This window comes from Pezoporus occidentalis, unplaced genomic scaffold (genome assembly GCF_034315485.1).
Source record: "Pezoporus occidentalis ecotype Australia unplaced genomic scaffold, CSIRO_AGI_Poc_V1 ctg51, whole genome shotgun sequence".
Lineage (NCBI taxonomy): Eukaryota > Metazoa > Chordata > Aves > Psittaciformes > Psittacidae > Pezoporus > Pezoporus occidentalis.
In genome coordinates, this window is record NW_026915847.1 from 3093714 (window position 1) to 3109773 (window position 16060).

The 16060-nt window shown below is 47.5% G+C and overlaps 1 protein-coding gene and 1 long non-coding RNA gene across 4 annotated transcripts in view; both read right to left on the minus strand.

Moving 5' to 3' along the window:
• RNF150 (ring finger protein 150) overlaps positions 1-16060 on the minus strand; it is a 141627-nt gene that overhangs the window by 10583 nt on the left and 114984 nt on the right. The window contains exon 7 of one of the 2 annotated variants that reach the window (XM_062637252.1): positions 15791-15897. In XM_062637252.1, the coding sequence (XP_062493236.1) occupies positions 15791-15897 (107 nt within the window). Of the gene's footprint in view, positions 1-8084; positions 15898-16060 lie in introns of those variants that run through there. The other variant, XM_062637253.1, reaches the window with a different exon arrangement.
• On the minus strand, positions 1255-2881 carry LOC134173334 (uncharacterized). Of its 2 annotated transcripts, none has more exons than XR_009968211.1 (2): positions 2688-2881; positions 1255-1759 (listed from the first exon to the last, which is right to left on the minus strand). It is a non-coding gene; the product is annotated as an uncharacterized LOC134173334 (long non-coding RNA). The 2 variants fall into 2 exon arrangements; XR_009968212.1 differs by lacking the exon at positions 2688-2881 and adding an exon at positions 2342-2606.

Genomic DNA, 16060 nt, shown 5'->3' on the forward strand with positions numbered 1-16060 from the left:
AAATATTTTAACATGTTGTTTTCAAACCCTTTTTTTCTCTCTCAAAAGACAATCAGCAGTGTCACCTCCTTCTGAGCGGGAGAAAATGTCCGGCTGGAGACCAGTAACGAGTGGCGTCCCTCAGGGATCAGTGTTGGGACCGGTCTTGTTTAACATCTTTGTCGCTGACATGGACAGTGGGATTGAGTGCGCCCTCAGCAAGTTTGCTGATGACACCAAGCTGTGTGGTTCGGTTGATACCCTGGAGGGAAGGAATGCCATCCAGAGGGACCTTGACACGCTTGTGAGGTGGGCTGATGCCAACCTCATGAAGTTTAACCATGACAAGTGCAAGGTCCTACACCTGGGTTGGAGCAATCCCAGGCACAGCTACAGGTTGGGCAGAGAAGAGATTCAAAGCAGCCCTGTGGAGAAGGACTTGGGGGTGCTGGTTGATGAGAAAATGAACATGAGCCGGCTTCAGTGTGCGCTTGCAGCCCAGAAAGCCAACCGTATCCTGGGCTGCATCAAAAGCAGCGTGACCAGCAGGTCGAAGGAGGTGATCCTGCCCCTCTCCTCTGCTCTTGTGAGACCTCACCTGGAGTATTGTGCGCAGTTCTGGTGTCCTCAACATAAAAAGGACATGGAACTGTTGGAACAAATCCAGAGGAGGGCCACGAGGATGCTCAGGGGACTGGAGCACCTCCTGTATGAAGAGAGGCTGAGGAAGTTGGGGCTGTTCAGCCTGGAGAAGAGAAGGCTGCGTGGAGACCTCATAGCAGCTTCCAGTATCTGAAGGGGGCCTATAGGGATGCTGGGGAGGGACTCTTCATTAGGGACTGCAGTGAAAGGACAAGGGGTAACGGGTTAAAACTTGAACAGGGTAAGTTTAGATTGGATATAAGGAGGAAATTCTTTCCTGTTAGGGTGGTGAGGCACTGGAATGGGTTGCCCAGGGAGGCTGTGAATTCTCCATCCCTGGCAGTGTTCAAGACCAGGTTGGACGAGGCCTTCGGTGATATGGTTTAGTGTGAGGTGTCCCTGCCCATGGCAGGGGGGTTGGAACTTGATGATTTTAAGGTCCTTTCCAACCCTAACTATTCTATGATTCTATGAAAAAGGATGCTGTCTGGGCTTTAAACACTGTAATGCAACCTCTCAGTCACATCCTTTGAATAATGGCAGTTTATGCACACTTGTTTGGTGTCAGAGTACCACAGTCCCTTGAAAGGGGGTAACAAAGCTAGTGAGAAAAGAGCAGCAAGGATGACCACATTTACAGTAAAGTATTCATAGCAAAACTAAAGCATTTGACTCCCTGGCTATCAGCAAGCATTACAGAAACCAAAAGGCAGGAGTAAGCTGTTTTCATACAAATTAGAGAACGAATGAGGCATATAATGTTTCCTAACACCATCAAGAGTAGTGATATTTAGAAAGGTTTCTGGCATTACAATCAAGGGCAAAACAAAGCAAGCTGAGACTCTTCTGCTAGAAAGTCAAAAACATATTTACGCTCCACACGCAGTTTGTGTTTAATGTGTCACTCGTGGAGCCAGACTTCACGTCTCCAAGATGGTCCAATGCATTTCTGAATTGCTCCGTTTAACATCTCGGATGTCTGAGCAGCGAGATTCAGTAGCACGGATTCGCTCCTTTGCTGGCGAAGTTTCATCTCCAGGGAGATGATCTCACCACCGCATAACATTATCATCTTCAACACAGGAGGGAGAAACTCTCACGGTCAGAGCAAAGCAGCTTCACTGTTGGTGGAGTCTGCCTGCCAACAAAACACGTGTGCAGCACTCAAGCAATAACTATTACGCTTCTCCCTGGGTGATTTGCTGTTTCTGTGCCCTTTATCTTCAAGACCCGATTGGACAGGGCTTTCAGCAACCTGGTCTAGTGGAAGGTGTCCCTGCCCATGGCAGGGGGCTGGAACTGGGTGAGCTTTAAGATCTCTTCCAAACCAAACCATTCTATGGTTCTATCTGAGGATGAACTCAGTTCACTCAACACTCCATCAGTGATATGGCCAAATTAAGCCCATACTATGCAAGGATTATCAGAGGTCTTACAGACCCCAAACTGTGATGGGTTTGATGTCCTCAGGGCCTTTTAAACACTAATCTGCCTCTGAAAAGCAATGTTGTGGCTCTCACCCCTGCCCACAGAGCCCTCCTCCATCACTCAGCTCTAGCAGGAGCATTGCTCCAAGGGCATTCAAGACATCACTGCTCCCAAGTAAATATTCCTGCTGTAGACCAGCCTGATCACCTCTAGCAGTGGTTGCCTCCCTCTCAGTGAGTAGAAGGGCTCGGAAGACATTGTCAGGCTTACCAGAAGAAGAAGTAAACCCCACCTGTCTCCTTAGTGCCTGCTCACCCACCCAATGCCTCCTCTGCAGGGGAACAGACACAGCCTCTCTCAGCTCTGTGACAGGCCTGGGGGAGTCACAACATTGAGCAGGGCCCCGGCTCAGGGCAATGCCTCCTCTTCACCCTGGCAGGGAGGAGCCCACCAGGGAATTTACCCCTTTCTCCAAGGTGTACATTAAAGTTATGCATGTAAAAATCTGGCCTTTCAGTAAGAGATGCATGACAAACCCAGGCAAAGCGAACGGTTCAGGAGCACTTTAGACCATAGGCTGAGCAGACTACTCCAGCAAGGGGCAACCAGCTTCAGGGAAGAAAAGGACAGTTTTCTACCAGTCAAAGCACAGGCAACTCGTTTCTTCGCACCCTAAAGAACAGCTCCCGAGTGTGGCTCTGAGCCCTTTCCTTCCACAAAAAGGAAAGCCCCTAAGGCCCAGCAAACAAAATAAAAGCATAGAAGCAGCACTTTCCTTTTGCAGGATCAATGGGATTTATACCACCAGCCCCCAGGTTCTGCAATTGCCTTCCCAGCCTGCTGGGCATCCCCCCTCCCACACACCTGGCTCATGAGGAATGACCAGGGCTGGTCAATGCTAACAAGACATCACATGTGTCTGGGGAATTTTGGCAGCTGCTTGTATCTAGGACTTCACCGAGCAAAAGTAAACAGAGGATGTTAGTACTAACATTTCTTATCAGAGCAGTTTCACAGCTGGAAGTCAGCGCGGGTCAATTTTCCCTAAGAAAATTCACTTCTTTATTGTCCTTTAGGACAATTATTTCAAACAAAGCAGCACTGTAAGTAACACACCTTTGTACAATTCTCCTCATCCTTCTTGGTATTCCCTGCCTCTCACACTTGAGCCAGGCTGAAAGCAAAACTCATTTCCTGCCTCCCCAAAGCTCCTCCAGAGCTGCCCGTGTGGAAACAACATTCTCTGGGAGAGCATAGCCACTGCCAAGTGTCTCTCTGAAGGGAAATGCACACTGGGGTTATGGGGTGAAGTAATTTTCACCTTGAAGCTCTACCACCAGTATGTGTTAGACCTGCAAGCATGCAGTTCAGTCTGGATAGCTGAGGATGTCAGCTGAGATGATAAATGGTACTGAAGTGGATCTGGATTTCAGTTGAATTGTGTCCCGTTAAAAGTGTCTGTGGGGGTTTTTCATGGTTAGGCTGGAATAGGATGTGAGATCCAGCACCCTACAATGGGCATCACGCTTCAATTTGGGATTTTCCCCCTGCAAAGTCCCTGTTCAAGTACAATTCCCCATGCAGGGTGATTCTGTCAGTTCATGCCTGGGTCTCTTCCTCCTTGAACGGTAGCCAAAAACGCACCAAAATAACCTGCTTTTAAACAGTGTAAGTGCATGCACAGAATTTCAACCGATTTGCTTTAGTAACAGTCCTTTAGCTAAAATGCAGCTAAAACATGCCATCTCCTTCACCCAGATGGCTGGGCTGTAGTGGTGCTGCAGTGCTGGTCTTCAGCCCCACTCCTGTCCCCATCCTGCTGCTCAAGCCGCCGTCAGCTGGTGCCCCTGTTGGGTTTTGCTTCGGCGTTCCTGCCTGTGGAGCAGGGCAGCAGTCCCGCTCCCCTCTGCCAGACCTGCTGGCTACTGGGCAGATGGACGCGCAAACCCAGTTGCACTTAGAGCTTTCCTGGGCGTCACTGGCTGGAGGTGATGGCAGGGACCCCAGGCTGTTCTCTCCCAGCAAGGGAGAGCGCAGAAGGAAGAGCAGGGAAAAGCTCCCCAGGGTGCCTTTCACTCGCTCAACACGGTAAATATTCACTGATTTAGCTCGGCAAATGAAGGGCTGCCCTAGTGGAAGGTGTCCCTGCCCGTGCAGGGCGGTGGAACCGGGATGAGCTGTAAGGTCACCTCCAACCCAAACCACTCTGTGATGCTGTGAACTCTGAAGCAGCCCCGGCGGTGCATTTGCGGGGCGGGGGAGCCTCCTGCTGGAGAGACGCGGTGAGCGTCGTGCCTCCGGCCCGCGGCACTCCGGAGCTATACACGCCTCTTTATCGCTCGGGTTCTGGAAACGTCTTCACCCCAGCCGCCTCGGCTGCCACCTCACCTCGCCCTGCCTCCGCTCTGACCCTCCCGCCTTCGCCTCCAGAACCTGAGGCTTGGCAGAAAACACCCATGAAGATGGTCAGGGGGCTGGAGCACCTCTGCTATGAAGATGGGCTGAGAGAGCTGGGCTTGATCAGCCTGGAGAAGAGAAGGCTCCAGGGAGACCTTAGAGCAGCTTCCAGTGCCTAAAGAGGGCCCAAGGAAATCTGGAGAGGGACTTTTTACATGGGTGTGTAGTGACGGGACAACCGAGAATGGCTTTGAACTCAGAAGAGGGTAGATTTAGGTTAGGTATCAGGAAGAAATTCTTCACTATGAGGGTGGTGAGACACTGGCACAGGTTGCCCAGAGAAGCTGTGGCTGCCCCATCCCTGGCAGTGTTTAAGGCCAGGTTGGACGGGGCTTGGAGCAACCTGGTCTAGTGGAAGGTGTCCCTGCCCGTGGCAGGGGGTTGGAACTGGATGAGCTTTAAGGTCCCTTCCAACACAAACCACTCCATGGTTCTATGAAATATCACAACCACCGTAAGAGACACCATATGGGCTGGCACCCCTGGGCACCCCTGTCCTTGGGGGAAGCTGCAGGGCACCTGGCTGGGGTGCAGTGCTTGTGCTCTGGGCTGGTGCATGCAGGTAACTTCCAAAGCCCACGGGAGCTGGGAGCATTTCCTGTCACTGCGCTGGGTGATACCTTGTCTCTGTTCCCACCATGGGGCTTGTCTCCATCCTCCCTGCCTAGTGGTGTGCTCTGGCTGGGACCACCCCCCCCCGCCATGCAGTTAAGTGCAGAGAGGTCTGGAGAAAGGCAGCAAGGACATGCCAAGGAATGGAACACTGTGCCCCTGCCCTGGGAATCACTGACACCATAGGGATATATTCAGACCTCTGCAAAGCCAGGAGTGACGTATGTATGTAGAGGGGCGGCTGCCCCGGTGTGACTCTTCTGTGTGTGCCTGCTCCCAGTCTCGCTGTCAGACACAGGTGAGGCAGGCTGCTGGTCTGAGCCAGCACGGCTGCCCCAAGCAGGGACAGAGGAACGACTTCGTCTGAGCTGCAGGCTCTGACAGATGAGCTCTGGGGCTCTGCCAACATGTCTAAGGCGTTCCCGCTCCCAGATGGCTGTTCTGTCCCTCTGCCAGGAGCTACCATGCCTCCGAGCTGGAGCAGGAGAAGGGACGTCTGCCTGGGCTGCAGCCACCACGAATCGCTGCTGGCCTCCCTGTGCAAGCCTGTGCTCCCAGGTCCACTTTGACTGCAGTGAAGTGTGGACAAGGCACATGACGGTGGTGTCACTTTGCTTGCTTCTGCTGCTGCCAGGGTTTGCTGGCAGCTTGTTTGCACGGGGATCAAAGGAATGTGTGTTGCAGAATTACACCCTCACTGAGCACAGATTTCCTATGGCTTATCTATGATAAATGCACCAGCCCATTAGATTTCTTCTGGGCCGTGAAAGCCTCTTATTCTCTTTGGGATGCCTGCAGACGTGATCTCCCCGCATTGTGGATCTGCCTTCTCGTAGTTTTCCCAATGTGGCTCCTAAAACCCTGCACAAATGACTGCAGCTCCCCACTGGGTACCCTCAAGTGTGCAGCACAAAGCTTGCTTTCTTTCCTAGCATGGTTTGGGTATCACGGGACAGAGGGAATTCTGGGTTGTATAAATCACTGCACAGTGCAATCGTGGATAAATGCCCTTTGAATCCCGAGTCCTCTCCATTGATGGGTCTGAGGGTCACCTCCTTGAATCACAAGAGTGAATTTGGCTTATCCCTTCTGGGAGAAAAAAAACCACAACAGAGCATAGAGCTGCGCAGCTTTAGTTCCATGTTCTGACCAGAAACGATTCCCATATAGAGCTGGGAGTGATGTAACACAAGCCCCAAGTATGCGTTGCATCCTGGAATGAATTGCCTTACGCCCCATGTTATTTATAGCCCCGCTGCCATTCCCAGCAGCTCCCCGCTGTGTTACTTGTGCGCCGCGACTCGGGACCGGCAGCAGGCACAGCAGCTGTGTTGTGTGTGCAGATCACATAGCAACTGCCACAGCTGCCTGCCAAGGAGCATCGGCCCCCATCGCTCCCTGGGACAGTCACTAAAGGAAGGCAGAGAACAAAGCAGCAGGCAGGGAGGGAGACATGGGGAAGAGCGGGAGCAGATTCTTCGGCTAGCAATACCTGCAGTCCCCCTCTGAAGGCCGTCCATGCTTTTGGCGTGGGGCTTCTGCCCTTGGAACAGGGCTGGTGGGACGGCGAGCTCCAGGCTGTGCTGCCAACTAGCTGACATGGGTTGGGAGGAGAAAAGTAATTTCTGGCATTGCTGAGAGCGAGTTTGAGTTGCTGGAGTGGGTCCAGAGAAGGGCAATGAAGCTGGTGAAGGGCCTGGAGCACAAGTCTCATGAAGAATGGCTGAGGGAACTGGGGTTGTTTGGTCTGGGGAAGACAGGGTCAGCGGGGTCTTACTGCTCTCTACAACTACCTGAAAGGAAGATGGGGTGAGGAGGTGGCTGGTCTCCTATCCCAAGTCATAAGTGATAAGACAAGAGGTAACAGCCTCACTCTGTGCCAGGGGAGTTTTAGATTGGATATGAGGAAAAATTTCTTCTCCAAAAGTGTAATCAGGCATTGGAACAGGCTGCCCATGGAAGTGGTGGCATCATTGCCCTTGGAAGTGTTCAAAACACATGTAGTAGAGGCCTTTAGTGGCATGGTTTAGGGATGGACTTGGCAGTCCTGGGGTAATGGCTGGACTTGATGATCTTAAAGGTCTTGTCCAACCTAGCTGGTTCTATGATAGAGCCAATGTTAAATCACGTGGTTTTCTCGCTCTGAGCTTGCCTGCTGCCCCTCTGTCATGAACATCAAGAACAAAGCCCAGCAGGAGGGTGGGAGCAAGGAGGCGCAGGGGAGCTATGTGTGATCTAGCCTATGGCGGCTGCCTTCCTCACTCCTGTGTGAAATCCAGGTTAGGGCCCCAACCAATTTGGCTGTTGATGCCTTGAACGTACTGCTGCAGGTAGGTGAGAGGCATCCGTGCTGGAGGCACCAGGTGGCAAGCACAAAATGTGGGCCAGGATGAGGGATGGCTGGGCCCTGGCTCAAGCCAGGATTTGACCCCCCTCAGGGATTTCTGTCTGCCTTCTGTTGTATATGCTGGAAAACTTCAAGTCTCTTAAATTGTTTTAGGCAGGATTTTTGCTGGGCCTTGAACCTCTTGTAGGCAGCACACCTATGCTGGCCAGCCACCATCCCTCTCCTGTGGCCCCCTGCTCCCAGGGATGCAGAGCAGCAGCTGATGACCCCTCACACCACTGCTACCATTCCCACTGGGTCATGGCAGAGCTGTCACTGTTTAAAGCTGGTTTAACACATTATGCCCAGCACCTGGGGTGGGGAAGTGGAGGCATTTAACTCAAACAGCCACTGCATTCTGATCAAAAGCAGCTGAAGGACAGGGAGGACCTGAGCAGCGACTGGGGCTGAAGTGGTGTCATGAAGGCCAGGCTGCCACTTGGGTCCCTTCCTGCTGTAGCTTCTGCCTTCTGTGAACACCAGTCTGAAGTGGTGGAGTTCAGGAAGAAAGAACACGCATGTTTCCCACATCAGGAAATGCCAGTTTAACACAGTCTGTTAGAAAATACACATGACACAGTAATCAGATTCGTTTTATTAAAAAACTTGCAATAAAATTCCTTGGAATTCACCATCTTAACTTTGAGAGTTGCAATATTTTACTAGTACATAATAACACAGTCTCACATATTTACATTATAATCCTCTATATAACAAAAATAGCCATGTTGTACTACTGAATAATGCTTCTGAATATTACCCTCAACATTTTGGTACTTCCCCCAGCTGAGTCACTGTCCATGCTCTTCAGCATTTACAGTATATAACAAAGCAAGAAGGAAGCAAAATAAAAAGTGTGTGCCTCATGATTTCAGGCAAATCCCTTTAAGATGGTAGCTCTCCGACTCCCACATTTTTCAAGAGAGATAAAGTGCATTGGAGGGGAAGATGTAGACGTTATAAAATATCGGCACAGACTTAAAGTCTATTTGCAATACTGTACAGAAAGTAATGCTAGAAAAAAAGGCTCGCTTCACAAACTGCTACTGCACTGTTTTGGCAGCAAGTCACAGGTAGCCGGGGAGGGGGGGGAGGAAGCTGACTATGAGAGAAAGAGCTATGTAAATGCCACTGTGATTTTGCCATGGTCTTTGCTGGGTGTTGCGCAAACCAACATGCAGCTGGCTGAGGAAGGAACTGGTTTTTAACGTGGAGATGAAGGGTTGTTTCCACAGTCGGAAGAACCACAACGTGGTCAGCCTGCAGGAACCAACTGCCTTACCAGCAAACCAGCTTCAGCCAGAACCAGGCTCCCAGCCAGAGGGGCCACGGTGCCAAGTGTGACAGCCCTGTCACCCCCCAGCCTGCCAGGGCAGAAGCAGTAAATACAGTCCTGCATCCGGAGCGGGACTGATTACCTTGTTCCACTGGGACAGACCATTGTCTCCAAGCTGGAAGTGATTTCGATAAGCTGTGCACTGATCCATATGGTATTTATTTCACTCGGGGTTTTTTTTTTCTTTCTTAACGTCAGCATTTGCTGGTATGGCTCTGCAGCATGTGAAAAGAGACATGGCTGGAAAAAGCTTTGGAGCCATCACTGAAAACTAGGATACTTCTGCTCTGTTCATGAACCACGTACAAATGGGACACCACAGTTTTTTGGTTTGCTTATAAACTACTCAATAGAAATGATCCTCTTCTGGAAATGGATGGAATGTATATTTTGACAAGTACAAAACCATTTTAAATGTTCACTAAATACAAGGAACATCTTGCTATAAAAATAACAGACCCTCCCACCCGCTGTCCCCTCTTTACATTTCTAATTATAAAATGGTAGAGTCATTTCAGGTTCCTAACATGAAACAAGAAGGAAGGGCGGTATTACGTACACATACAAAACATTTAGGTATTTGACATCTGAAATAACATTCAGATATACATTCAGAGCAAACAAGCATCTCGATCTTGCTATTGTTTTTCAAGCTACACAGGACTGAAGATTTGAGAAATGAACAAAAATGGGAAAATGCTATTTCTGTTTTTTTTTTCTCTCTCCCTTTTTTTCTTTGCATCCACTCCAGAAAGAAATAACTTCCACTGGCTCACAATTAAAACAGTTGAGACAAGATTAATTTCAGATGGAAAATTCATCTGTTGGCTTTTCATTCAAAATCCACAACATATTTCATTCATTTTTCTTCTCTATTTCTCCCTTTGAAATACAGCTCCTGCTTGGAAGGGCTTTTTTTTCCCTAGAGAAATAAGTGCCAAAGCAGAGGGAGGGAGTTGAGCGGGTGTCCAGTGTGGTGGGGGTGGCCTTGCCTTCTCCCTCGCTCCCCGTCCCAGCCGGCAGCTGCCATCTGCCACACAAACAAATCCAGGCTAAAAAGTCCATCTGGCGTTCCTCTTTCAACTGCGAAACTATCAATTAGTTCAGGTAACAGCTTGGGAAAGTCAAAGGAGCGCTTGCGTTGGATCAGTCGTCCCTATTCACAAAAGCCTGTGAAACAACACCTCCACCCTCATTTCCCTGCCCCGACAGTATTTCATGTCACTGTTTTTCACTGCTTGCGTTAATGAAGCCAATTCGTTTGTGTCGCGCTGGCTGCCCCATATACACCCACGCGTTTTGCATCTATCAGAAAAATGACTTAACGCTCAGTGTTCTTCAGTGAAGCAGCAATCCTGATCAGCCCTGGTTATGAAGAAGCTAAGCTGCCCTGAGTCTGCCCAACACCCCTGGCCCATCTGTGATTAAGTTGAAGTTAGGCTGGCTCCTCTCCCCTGTGCTCAACCACAGCAATCCAACCTGCTACAAGAGATGCAGGCAGCACAAAATGCAAGAGACAAAGTAGCACAGCATTAGTCTGATCCCACTGTCTCCTTCCCCTGCAACTAAGGCTCACACCAGAGCAGACATCTGTGAGAGGGACTGGGAAGGAACCAGATGGGTTTCTCCACCATTTCAGTCCTGTGGAACTGGAAATGGGTGCATCCCAACAGCAATCCAAGCCCTCCCTCTTCTGCTTAGAGAGTCAGTGTGTCCTGGCCCCTATTCCTAGTAGAGTGGCTCAAGAACAGGGATCCACAAGAACAACAAATGTTTAAAAAAGTCCATTATTGCTAATAAACATAAATCAATAAATGACTATTTGTTTTCCTGGCTTGCACAGCCTATAAATTCTTATCCTTGCTTATTACAAACTATACGCTTAGTCATGAGCTCTTCTAAGGACAGAGATCACAAAGGAATGAGACTCTTGGAAACAGAGCCTGGGAGATTCCCAGCTGGGAAGTTGGACTTGCAATCCAGAGATCTACATTTAAAGACTTGTGCCCTGATCTTCGTCCTTTAATCACAGAATCTACTCAAAGGGCTGTGGCGTACATTCAAAGGAGAATTTTGTAAGGCAAAACTCTGGAAAATCTAAATGACAACTGCAGGTTTAACACGAACAACAAATAAAACAGACTCTATGGATAATCTGCAACTGTGTCGTACTGATGAGTAAACGTACACAGAAACGTGATCTGCAGATACCCACCAGGGCAGCCTATCCATATGCAAAGGTCTTCTGAGATAGACATTTTTCAAACTGGATAAGCACTTCTTCTGCTTTAGCAAGGGGGAAAAAGAAGGTGGGTTAACAGGTTTGACAAGGAAAATAACTGGATCACAATGCACATTCTTTGAGACAGATCAAATTCAGAGCTGGATCTGTCTCTGTGCTTGGGTTCATTTAGATAACAAAGTAAAAATGTATCCCAAACAAGTCATTCAGTAAGACTAAGCACTGCTCTCCTTGCAATGGCTTCCTCTGGATCTGATCTAGGGGTCACTGAAGCAGTGAGATCTGAGGGAGCTCGTATCATATGGACTTTTTCCCAAACTGCCTCTAGAAAGCCTTTTTCTTTAGTGCCACGATCTCCCCCATATAAAAAGTCATATAAAAATGACAGCTGTTTCTGTTTCCACTACAGTATGGTTTGTATAGTCTTACCAATACACTTTTATACGCATTCATGGTAATATAATTCTACAGAATGCTTAAAGAATGAACTATAGCACTGTGATTGACCTGATCCTGGTTTTAAGGCTCTGAAGCAGTAAGAAAATAAAAAAACACCCCAAACCCTCAGGAAGTGTCAGATCTCAATCCTCACCAGAACAAGTCAGCCATGGGGAGGGGATGTGGAACTGGCACCTTGCACATCTGCATGCACGCATTAGGTCATTTATGAGTGCAAAACTCTCCTATACAACTTTTTGTGTCCTATTGAACAGGCCTTTGGAAAGCAGTTCAGTGAAACCCATGAAAATCAAAGGACAGCCAGAGGGCAGTCTCCCTCTGCCCAAGTTTCACCCTGCAACCACTTTAGCATGAGTGGAGATGAGCCTCGCTAAGATGAATGCTTCTCCCACCTACAACTTGTTCATGGAAAAGAGAAAAGCCTCAGACGACAGGGCAGGAAAAGCTCAGAGACACAAGATCAGCTTAATGACAAAAATGCCTTTCTCGAGAGCTGCACTATCCCTACTTTGGCCACCAGCCCTGTGCAGGAGGTGCCCCTTTGCCCCGGTGTAAGTCACAGCATGAGCCTGCAGAACTACATGCATGAACACTTGTTCATCAGAGGGCACCAGAGGATTTTGTGTTTTCCTGGCTGCATGCTAAAGGCTGCTTTCCCTTCTGAACAGGCAGTGCTCTGTCCCTGGCATCTGAGCCCTACGTATTTAATTCCAGAGTCCAAGCTTAGCAGGCAGCAGTACTGAGGACTTGCACAACTCACAGGATGGGACTCATCTTGCTCAAAGCTGCAAATCGGGAGGTTTAATTGTACCCTGTGAGGAAATCTTAGTGCAGAGATTCGTGTAAGCAAAATAGTACATGGGCATGCAGATCTGCAGAATTAAGGCTTTCATATGTGCTACAAACATACACTTGGGGGTCTTAGTCATTATGAAGCACCTCAAACTTCCAAGGCATTTCAGAGGTTATATATACAAAGAATATTGTCAGCCAGGTTCTGCTTTAGAAAAATATTTCCATTTGACAGAGGGAATTAATTGTTCTCCTAGACCTGTTGAAAATAACATGATTTTGGTGCAAGTCCAAAATTAGCTGCAAGTGCTTTTCTGAAGGACAGAATAAATCATTTACTTAAGTGCTTTCCTAAATTCTGGCTTCAGTGATGTGTAACCTGGCTTTCTACTTGCTACTGCTTAACAGTGCCCAGAGCTGTAGAACACCTGAGGACAGAGATGGAAAAACGTATTTCCTGAGTGAAACCACAGGTAGAACAGGGAAAACAAAAGCAGATTGACTCCTGACTCGGATTTGCTAGGGTGCCTCTTCTGGAAGACTACAATATGGTGATATGTGTAAATGTCTCGCTCAGCCTAGCACCCTCCCAGTGGCCACCTGCGGAACCTGAGGGACCACACCTGGTATGGGATACTCAGGAAAAGAACATGCACAGCGTGATCCCTCCCTGAAATCCTTCCCCAACTCCTAGAAATAAGGGCAGGATCTCAGTTACCATCTATGTGATGCCCCTTTGAGCACAGCTCCCTCCAATGATTTTGCTGGGCAAAGGACCCAGTTGAGTGTCAGCTGGGAGTTTCATCTACTGTCTTGCTTTTCCACAGACCTCACTGCTCTGCTGTGTCGTGGATGAATCTGCTATGGCAACAGATAATAGGTCAATCTATCTATTGAGATTAACTTAATTAATTGTGAAATTAACTTCAGTGTGAAATAAAACAAAGACTTTGTGACAGCTTCTCTAAAACTCAAGCAGTGCAGCCAAGAGTATTTTGTCTGTGTGCTGCGCTGCAGCGGGTGGATGCTAAAGGATTACTGACAACTCAGACATTGTGTTCGTGATGTTCCTGTGACATGTAGCACCCAGGCTCCAGCACTAGAGAAGAAATTGTACCAGTGTGTGCAGTTCCCCTTGGGAGACCTGACTGTGTATAACCAACTTCACTCTTTCCCCTGCCGTCATTCGAGATGAATTTCATTCCTATGTGAAGGGCCAGTGGTGCTGTAAGCACCACTTAAATCCCATTTCAGCATTATTTCCAGAGCCTAAGTGGAGCTGATGCAGTACCTTGTGCAAACTCTCTTGCGTAGGGGTGAATCTCAGCATTGGTCCTCCTGATGCTGTGGACCTTTCCCATAGCAGCAAGGAATAGAGGAGACATTAAAGAATAAGGAAAATACGATCACAGAACCACACATACTGGCAAAACTGACCTAGCTGCGCCCTTTGGAATGATCTCTGTCTTTTTAAACAAAGCAGATTTCCAGCATCTCCTTAATTAAGTAGAGATGTCCTTTCAAATGGCTTATAAAAATCTAACTGCACGTTTCCAGATCATGGTTTTGAAGGATGATTAGGCTGTGCTCCTTCGCCTCAAAGTTACCCTGTAATTCAGGGGCTAAGAACATAAAAAAAATTAAGCTATAAAATGAATTGAGTTCTAACTGGACCGAAAAGGATGGAGTATAATTTTTCCTTCTTCCTGTACTAAAGAAGCAAGTCAGCCAAAATTTTAGGGATAGTTCTAAACATATTTGTTCCTGAATAAGATCTGACAAACCAAATTTTGGCTGGAAGTTGGTCTCCACGATTAACAAGTAAATCCAAAAGGAGATTAAACACAGCAAGAACCCTAATAGTTGCATTTTGAGATGCTGCCATGGCACCATCAAGTCAAAATGTTTGACCTCGCCATGAAATTGAATGTAAGATGAATTGTTGATTCTATGGACTTGACGCAGGAGGCAGTAATGTGATTCAAATCATCTGACTGTCAACAGAAACCGTGTACTCTTGTGTAACAGTAAGCTAAAAATGCTTCTTCACAGTTGAGTATTTTGACTGAAAAAGGAAATCATACACTGAACAAGTAATGATATAAGCTTTCCCATGAAAACCAGAGCTCAGGATGAACTAAATAATCATTGCAGGCCATTATTACTTAGGCATTTTGATTTATGTTAGTTCTGTTTATTTTCACATTCCCTCCCCTTTACCCAATGTTTTTTGGTACATGTATCTATATGCAAAATGCAAGTATTCTGTTTGCCACAGTGTTGACAGGGACCCTGGAGGGCAAGGAACCACTTGAACTCCTGTGTTGGGTAACAAGTTTTAAAAAGTAAGAAGTGAAAAACACCAAGAAAAAACCACAAACAAACCAGGAAGCAAACATTTCAACCAGCTGCCTCCTGCTTCATTAGCAATTTCTGATGCTGATATCAGCATCTTCAGACCCTTTCTAAGAACACTGTCATCCACATAATGCACAGCTGTCAACAAGCAGCCTCTGGAAACCTCTCAGACACTCCTTTAGCCTACCAGTCAGTCTGCAAAATTAAGAAGAGACATGATGTTATACTAGATCTTCTTTTCCAGCTACTGAACTGTAGGAAGGCCATTACTGTAGTGACAACTGCTAATGGCATAAAATATAGCAAAGGACTACAAGGATGGAGTAAAGCTTTAAGCTTTTTTTTTCTCTCCTTCTCACTGTATACTTGTCTAGAACAGACCTCTACATAAAAGCCAATACAATGGAGTTTTAACCCAAATATCAACAATCTCTGTTAACTTGCAGTTATCCTACAAATAAAGGCCTTCAGCATATACTATTTCCAAGGCTCCCACTTAATGAAAGCAGACTTCACGTTAATGCAGGGTGCTGGTGCACCATCCTTCTGAAGCCATGTGTACTTCATGCAGAAAAAACAAGGCAATGATAAATCCTGGAGTCAGATCATGAAGTGACCAGTGAATGGGAATTCAGATTTCTGGACTGAACTCTTGAAAAAGCTGGGGTCAGTCAATAAAAACAGAGTGTCCATCCATAACAAACTATAACCAACCAAACAAACGTAACAAATGGACGTCTTTTCAAAACAAAGAAACAAAACCCAATCGAACAAGTGTAGAAAACACTCAAGCTGTCTTTTCAGTTGCTTATTTATGAGCCACTGAAGAGTTACATGACCGCTCTCAAGCACGTGGGTAAACTGAAAGCGCTCATCTCCCGTGTGGACAAAATGAACGTATGCAGATGATGAAACTGCATCCAGGCAGACACAACTGTTGCTATTGCTTTTCATGACCATCTCAGAATGGAGTGTGCAGGAGTGACAGTGCTCTGGAGGCATGTGCATGACTGGTCCAAATCCTAGAAAGCTGACACACTCCCTCCCTGTGACCCTCCCCTGTAGTTTAGTGTTGGATCTCTGTTTTTCAAGACTTCACCTCTTCGCAGTCTTGATCAGTGGAAAGCTCCACATCGGACAGTCCAACCTCCATTGCCATAATCAATGAAATATCTGAATCACTGCTCACTGCTGGCTCCTGTTCATCTGTGAGGGTAGAAAAGACAAGAAAAGAGCGTTATGGTCATGTCTTTCTGTCAATTTACTACTATGTTTTGGTTCTGCAGATGGGACCCAGATATTTCCCCATGAGTGAGGTTCTCCTTAGATTCCAAACTTTGCTCTTACTATCTGTCTAAAGCTTTTCAAA